The sequence below is a fragment of the Gekko japonicus genome, unplaced genomic scaffold (assembly GCF_001447785.1).
Source record: "Gekko japonicus isolate JY-2015 unplaced genomic scaffold, Gekko_japonicus_V1.1 scaffold525, whole genome shotgun sequence".
Classification (NCBI taxonomy): Eukaryota; Metazoa; Chordata; class Lepidosauria; order Squamata; family Gekkonidae; genus Gekko; species Gekko japonicus.
The window spans coordinates 324,308-332,160 of record NW_015163620.1 but is presented as its reverse complement, the minus strand read 5'-3'; the positions used below and the strand labels follow the sequence as shown (position 1 = coordinate 332,160).

Genomic DNA, 7,853 nt, shown 5'->3' with positions numbered 1-7,853 from the left:
CGCTGGCGGGAGCCGCGGTCGCCCGGGCCGAGATTGGGGGGGCAAGGCGGGCGACAGAAGGCCGATGCCTCCGTCGCCCGGCCCTCTACAGAATCCACCCCCCAAACCTCCAGGTATTTCCCTCCTTAGAGCTGGCAACCCTACATTCCCCTCAGTGCCTGTTGGTAGGCAACTAAGCTTGGTCCTGTCACCTACTTTGGCCTTTGGGAGAAAACACATTGGGGCCAGTCCTGATAGGGTTGCCAACTCCAGATGGGAAATTCCTGGAGACTTGAGGGATGGAGCCTGAAGAGGGTGAGGTTTGAGGAGGGGTGGGACCTCAGACAGGTACACTGCCATAGACTCCACCCTCCAAACCAGTCAGTCCCACATAGGGAACCATTGTTGCCAATCTCCAGGTGAGGGCTGGAGAGCACTCAGTATTACAACTGTTCTGCAGAAGGGAGGGCAGAAGTCAGCTGAAGTCAAAGGGGCAGATAATGGTAGGTTGGTGGCTAGCTGGGAAGGAGATGGGGTTGCCAACTACATGCTGACAAATTCCTGGGGATTTGAGGGGTGGAGCCTGGAGAGGGTGGGGTTTGCAGAGGGGTGGGACCTCAGACAGGTAGAATGCCATAGACTCCACCCTCCAAACCAGCCATTTTGTCCTGGGTAACAATTGTTGCCAATCTCCAGGTGAGGGCTACAGATTACTCACAATTACAACTGCTCTTCAGGTAGCAGAGATCATTTCCTCTGGAGAAAACAGTGGACTCTGTCATTATACCCTGCTGAGGTCACCACAGCAAATTGACACTGTTTGCCCAAAGCCAGAGCACTGCCCCAGAGCCTCTTTCTAGATCCCGTTGTATTGCTTTCACAACGGGCTTTACTGCTAGTCTATAATAAAGGCAGTAAGGAGAAAATGGTAAAAAGGATAGAGTGATAACATAAGTAAGAAGACTCATTCAAACACAGCCAAAGCACTATTATGCAGAATGGAAAAAAAAATCTTCTACATTGTCAATTCTAAAAACATCAACAAAAGTTTGTGTAACAGTATCTAGGACTGGGGTGGCCAAACTTGCTTAATGTAAGAGCCACATAGAATAAACATCAGATGTTTGAGAGCCACAAGACATGAACACACACATTTTTATTGAAAAATATGCAGTGGCAGTGGATCTCCAGGTTATCAGGTAGAGCTCTTCCACATCACCTACTGCCTGGTCTTCTTAACTAGAGATGCTGGGGACTGAACCTGAGACCTTCTGCATGCAAAGCAGAGGCTCTGCCACTGAGCCACAGTGATACTGCATCTATTTTTTAAATCAATACTATGTTTGGGGAACTCAAACTGATTTTCCTCACATATGTTTGTTTGGATGATATTTGAGTAATCTGGCCTAGAGAAAAACAATTGCAATACTGGACAAGAAGCTGGGAAATGTCATGGATTGGATCCATCCATCTTATTCACTTGAATGTACTTCAATACCACAACCCCCATCCCACATGACTTTTATCCATGCAGATTCCTTTTTTTTTTTTTTTTTTTGGGTAGCCATTCCTTGTTCATTGACTGAACAGGTAGCTGGATCTAGCCCAAAATCTTCAGGTTGGCTACCTCAGTCCAATGATGAGCAACCAAAACTGATAAGAACACCAAACCAAGTAAAATCACTCTCTTACAGCTAAAAGATTTCTGGAGAGAATGGTCCTGTCTACACAAACAGAGTGTCCGACCTTTCATTGGGGTAGAATAATTATTCCTACAAATGATAGCTAATTGCAAAATATTAAACAAAAAGATGCACTGAATATTGAAAAGGGTTATTAAAAACAATTTTAAAGGAATTTTAGTATTGTCTTCACATATGCATGCAATGGAAATTAGATGAGCTGTGATGATTAATTTTAAATGATTGGTAAAATAATCCCATTTGCACAGGTGCACTTTGCTAAGCAACCACTCTGCCAAAGACTTCCTCATTAATATTTTATGTATAATCTTATTTATTCAGAAGGAAAACAGCCTAGCATGCCTACCTGCTCCACAGTACATCAGACAATAACACTATGTCATTAGGATTAATATTAGATGATATTTTTTCCATAATATTTAAACAGTTTCTTTACCAAATACAAACAATTTCAAGAGAGATATCTGCATATAATCAGTTTTAAAAAATAAATTTAACTTGCATAAAATGTTCCAGGAAACATGACAAAATTAATTTATGATGGACATTTTTTCTTAATCAGCAAAAAAAGCAGGGCTTAATAAAGCTACTAATTTAAGTAATTTTCTTAAGGGACCACCAGTATTCATGCCATTCAACAATGTTCTAAAATCAGGAGTTGGAAGTGCATCCCTATTTTTAAAAAATATTTGGAAATTGACAATATTCACAATCCTTTATTGCAAGTCCGGCACAATTGAGATGCTCAGGAAAATTTTTCCCATATGTGTTTCTATCTGCAGTATCTGAGCATAGATACTAGGATATCAACAAGTGCATCCCATGTTGTTCTTACACAGTATTCTCCCTGACACTGTCAGCTGGTCACATTGATCACCTGTCAGGTGACCGAGAATGCAGGCTCAGACTTCCCACTCACCACACCTAATTAGACTGGAAAACTGTCAGGTGAAAATACTGTTATAATCTGTTTGGTGACATGCTTTCCAAATATAAAAATAGTGCATTCATACGAGGTGCCACTTGATATGCCCCATCCCAGCAGCATCCTCATTGTTCAGGGGAATACAGAGCAAATGAATGACATCAGTTTCATGGAGCGGAGTAACTACTAGGGATGGGCACAGACCAGGAAAGCCCAGTTCAATCCAGGGCTCACAAACCAGTTGGTCCTGAACCAAACCCCAAAGCAAAAAGCTGCCCAAACTGAGCCGGTTCAAGTGGCTTCAGGGCCCTGCCCCTGGTATGCCCACATCATCCAGAGGTGACGCAAACATGTCGGCCCCCTGATGTGCTCATGTCACTTCTGGGTGTTGTCAGGCCCCACCTCCAGCACACCAATGTTACCCAAAAGTGATGCAAGCATATTGTGACACACTTGCATCAGTTCCAGATGATGTGGGCATGACGGGGGCATAGCCCAATGCCATCCGGAAGTGGTGTGCACACGTCGAGCCAAAGCTCAGTAAGTGTTTGGGGAAAAGTGCCTTCCCCAAACCTCAGCTCGCAAACCTAAAACTGGGCAAAATCAGACCCAGACTTTGGCTCGGGTTTGGGTCTGTGCCCATCCCTAGTAACTACCTTTATGCTGTTTTTGTTTCTTTCTTTTATTCGGATTTCCCTCTATGATTTTTAACTTATGTTACTGACATCTAGAATAAGTGAAATCACTAACAATTACTGATGTTATATTTTCTTACCTCAAAATTATCAAAGCCTCCACCTGGCAATTTCCACATCAAATAAACTGTGCTTTCTTCTACTCCAAAGGCTTGTAAATCTGATGGGGGATCTGGATCTGAAAGCAAACATATTTACATTTAACGCCATAGTTTTTAAAAAGTTCAAGCTGAAAGAATATACATTTGGAGAACAATAAAATAGGATTTATATTTTATTTTAAAAGACTAATTTAAGCACATCTTAAAGAAAAATTAATTTATTGTGGCCTAAAGCGATGGCAAACTTAGACAGCATAAAAAAAATAGAGACATCACCCTGCCAACAAAAGTCCGTATGGTCAAAGCAATGGTATTCCCAGTAGTAATGTATAGCTGTGAGAGTTGGACTATAAGGAAGGCTGAGTGCCGAAGAATAGATTCTTTTGAACTATGGTGCTGGAGAAGACTCTTGAGAGTCCCTTGGACTGCAAGTAGATCGAATCAGCCCTAAAAGAAATCAACCCTGACTGTTCCCTGGAAGGCCAGATACTGAAGCTGAAGCTCAAATACTTTGGCCAACACATGAGAAGGGAGCACTCACTGGAGAAGACCCTGATGCTGGGAAAGATTGAAGGTTAAAGAAAAAGAGGACGGCAAAGGATGAGATGGTTAGACAGTGTTACCCATGCAACAAACATGAAATTAAGCAAAGTCCAGAGCATGACGGGAGACAGGAGGGCCTGGCATGATGTGGTCCATGGGGTCATGAAGAGTCGGACTCGACTGTGCGACTGAACAACAACAAAGTTTTGTAACCCAAATCACATTGTCAGATACATGTCATACATGCTCTGAATTTAGAAAGGTTTTTTTCCCTTTTACTTTGAAAGAATATGATACAACGCATCCATTCTTTTAAATTAAATTTTTATATATATATATATTTTTAAGAGACAGCCAGTTTGGTAAGGTGGTTAAAGTGCTGGAATAGGATCTGGGATACCCAGGATCAAATGCCATGGAAGCCTACTTGGGTGACTTTGGTCCAGTCACATACTCTCAGCCTAACCTACCTCACACTGTTGTTGTGAGGATAAAATAGAGAAGCGATTGATGTAGGTTACTTTGGGTCCACATTAGGGAGAAAGGCAGGGTATAAAAGTGGTACATAAATATTTTTAGTGTAAAATATACACATGGCTTATTAACAGAAAACATTATAAAACATACCAACAGCTTTAATCCAATATTAGCTATACCTATCACTCAGTTACTTATGCATCTTAACTCCAATTACCCCTTTCTGGCAACTAACCCCCCCCCCACCTATATATAATGGTTGGCAAAGTCTATTTCAATGTATCTGAAGAAGTGTCCATGCACACAAAAGCTTATACCCAGAAACAAACTTTGTTGGTCTTAAAGGTGCCACTGGACTAAAACTTTGTTCTGTTGCTTCAGATCAACATGGCTACCCACCTGAATCCTTATTTATTTCTGTCTTTCGTCTTGTGTAATTCAAAGGAGATTGATAAAATAAAAATAATTGCCTCAACTAAAATTTTAGAACGACATAACAGATCACTAGACACATTTCTATAAGTGTAAGACAGCTCTTTGTAAGAAGGTGTGGACAACTGCTAGATTACATGTCATTGCTCCTTGACTTTTTCCCATTCTACTTCTGGTATGTGTCATGGCTGTGCCAGGAAATACTGCTCCTCTGGTGCCCTTCCTTTTACTTTTATGCTGAGTTATCCAATCAATTACATCCCTTTTCATGGAACTTCTGTTTCTCCAAGGTTCCTATCTCATGAGCCTTATAAGCTTAATTGCTCACACATATTGGATAAAATTGTGTAAACTGGTAAATGTTAATTTATATTTATATTCACAAGACTCAGGGCATGATTCAGTCCATTGTGAAGCAAACCCTGGAAATGAAGGTTTCTCAATCAACAGAATCCTGTAGAATCCCTCCTGTACCTATTTGTGCAGGTAGAACAGGGGGACAAAGGCCCATTACACATGCACATCGTACCGCAGATTTTCAGAGCAGTAAACCTTTAATCTGGACTTTATATTCTATGCCTGCCTTATTCACCATTCTTTTTCCTCTGGTGTATTTATTCTGCAGCTACAATTCAAAAATTACAGTTTTCTAAATTGGGGTGGAAGTCACTTAGTGACATGTAGGGGGGGGGCAATTTTTTTAAAAAAATTACACAATTGCCGTATTACAGTAGCATCCAGCAAGCTCCTTCCATTTAAATCCTCGTGGTTCAGGTTTTGCACATACATTTTAGCATTAGTTTGTTGAATGAAAGGCATGCAGGCAAAGGGGGAAAACCTGACACTGAAATTGAAAAGACTTTTTTTTTTTAACTGACAAGCATCTGTGAAGCCCGTTTTCCATACTGTAGACCTCTGCACTAGGGAATTCTCTGCCGTCTTATCAGCCACTGTGAAAAATGGAAAAGAGTCACACAATCTCATAATATAGGGGAACATGTTGAGTGTAAAGAATGCATGGTAGAACCCACTGACATTGACATTGCAAGCTGTGATCATTGGCAACATGTGTGTGTGTGTGTGTGTTTGTGTGTGTGCATGTGCATGCCTGTGCAAAGTCAGCTGCAACTCCACCATGCTTTGCACAGGGCTGCAATTTGTATGGGGGAGGAGTCCTCTGGCAGAAGCTCTGGAGAGCTTTTTTAGTCCTGTGCCACTAAATTGAAAAAAATTGGGGTGTATTTTTGCCGATGCCCTAGCACAGCTGCATAGTAATTTCATGCCCTTCCTTGCAAATTTGTGTCATTTTCTCTTTATGATTCTATAATTTGATCTTGCATACTGGTCGTGATCTTGGCAGTTCTTTAAAGCCTGTCTTGTGCAGATTGCACTCTTCCACCAAATGGATCAATCCCAAGCGATTCTTAAGTTCTGCAGTTCGCAGAAGGTCCATGTGGCTCAGCCACCATTTTAATGTAAGGATTCCAGAGCCTTTCAAAATGGTCCCCCCCCAAAAAAAATTGTTCACTAAAGTATTAAAGGGAAAAATGTTTTCAAAGCGTAAGGCTTCCCATCCCAGTCTCTCTCTTTCTTTACATCTCATGTCAATTTCATTCTGTGCTGACAATTCCCCCCTTTATTTTGTTTGCATGCAGCACTGAAATCCCCTCCCTTTTTTTTTTTTTTGCACTGGGGGCACTGCCATTTGTCTCCTCTCCAATCCCCCTTTCAAGTCAATACCAGCAGGGAGCTAAAACTTGTGGAGCTCCTTTTAAACTTTCCCCCACCATTTTGGTTTTTTTATTCAGCAATCCAAGACTACAAATAGTCTCCTATCGCTAGACTCATGCTACTTGTAAAAAAAAACAAAATTAAATGAGGGGGAAATGGAGTTCGTACACCAATGAAGGGGGGAGGATGGTGGAAGGTGCAGAATGGGAATATGGGATCAATGTGGGTGGAGAGTGACCTTCCAAGGGCAGCAAAAGGGCAGGGGGAAATCTGAGGAAATCTGTGCACTTTTTAATTTACCTTCAGCATGGAAGTGAAACTATTTATTTATTTATTTATTTATTACATTTTTACCACGCCCTCCCCGCGAGCGGGCTCAGGGCAGCTTACAAGGGTCAGAGCCCACGTAAAACATAATAAAAGCAATAAAACCATTAGATAACACAAATAAAAGTAAAGTGCTCTATGAAAACATGATGGTCCCAGAATAAATCTCATGATGGTAACAGTCAGTTCTTTGGGGGTGATCTTGGCATGAACATTGAAGTCACCCAAGACCAAAAGCCTAGGGTGCTCCAGCACCCAGACTGATACAACCTCCAACATGGACAGCAGGTTACTGGCCGGTGCGTTAGGCGGTCGGTACACTAGCCAGATCACCAAACTCTCCACGGTCCCCAGCATGAGGCCAACACACTCCATGCCCGTGATCTCCATCGGGGGGAGTGCCCTCAAGGAGTAAGCCTCCCGAATATACATCGTCACTCCCTCACCCCCCACCCCTTGGTCCGCAAGTGGTGTAAGACCAAGAATCTGAAAGCAGTTACTAAAAAAATTCAGCTATATTAACCATTCCCAGAATAGTTCTCTAAGGTACAATATATAACTAACTAAGCTGCCAGAAAATTCATAAGAATACAATACAATTACAAGGAAACCCACCGTCCTGGAAGCAGTTACTAAAAAATTTCAGCTATATTAACCTATCTCTTCCATTTTAACCTGGCAATCACACCCATTCAATCAACCTCTCTCATAATCATCTTTCCTTAGCCAGTCAGCATTAATCTTCCACATCCATACTACAGATCCAACGCTAAACACCATGCCTCCTCATTCCTTGCGTCAGCACAGCAGGAACCACTGCTAGCATGAGTCAAATTCCAGAATCTGAGCCACGGATTCCAGGTGTGGAGGCACTACCACTTTCCCTCCCTGGAAATCAGCACAAAAGCATTTTCAGAAAACTCGGGGAAACAGTGACCAG

At 41.9% G+C, this 7,853-nt stretch overlaps 1 protein-coding gene across 1 annotated transcript in view; it reads right to left on the bottom strand.

The window, feature by feature from the left end:
• Positions 1–7,853, bottom strand: part of PTPRQ (protein tyrosine phosphatase, receptor type Q) — a 204,611-nt gene that overhangs the window by 176,725 nt on the left and 20,033 nt on the right. Inside the window, exon 11 of the mRNA XM_015407447.1 lies at positions 3,383–3,480. Within this exon, the coding sequence (XP_015262933.1) occupies positions 3,383–3,480 (98 nt within the window). The remainder of the gene's footprint in view (positions 1–3,382; positions 3,481–7,853) is intronic.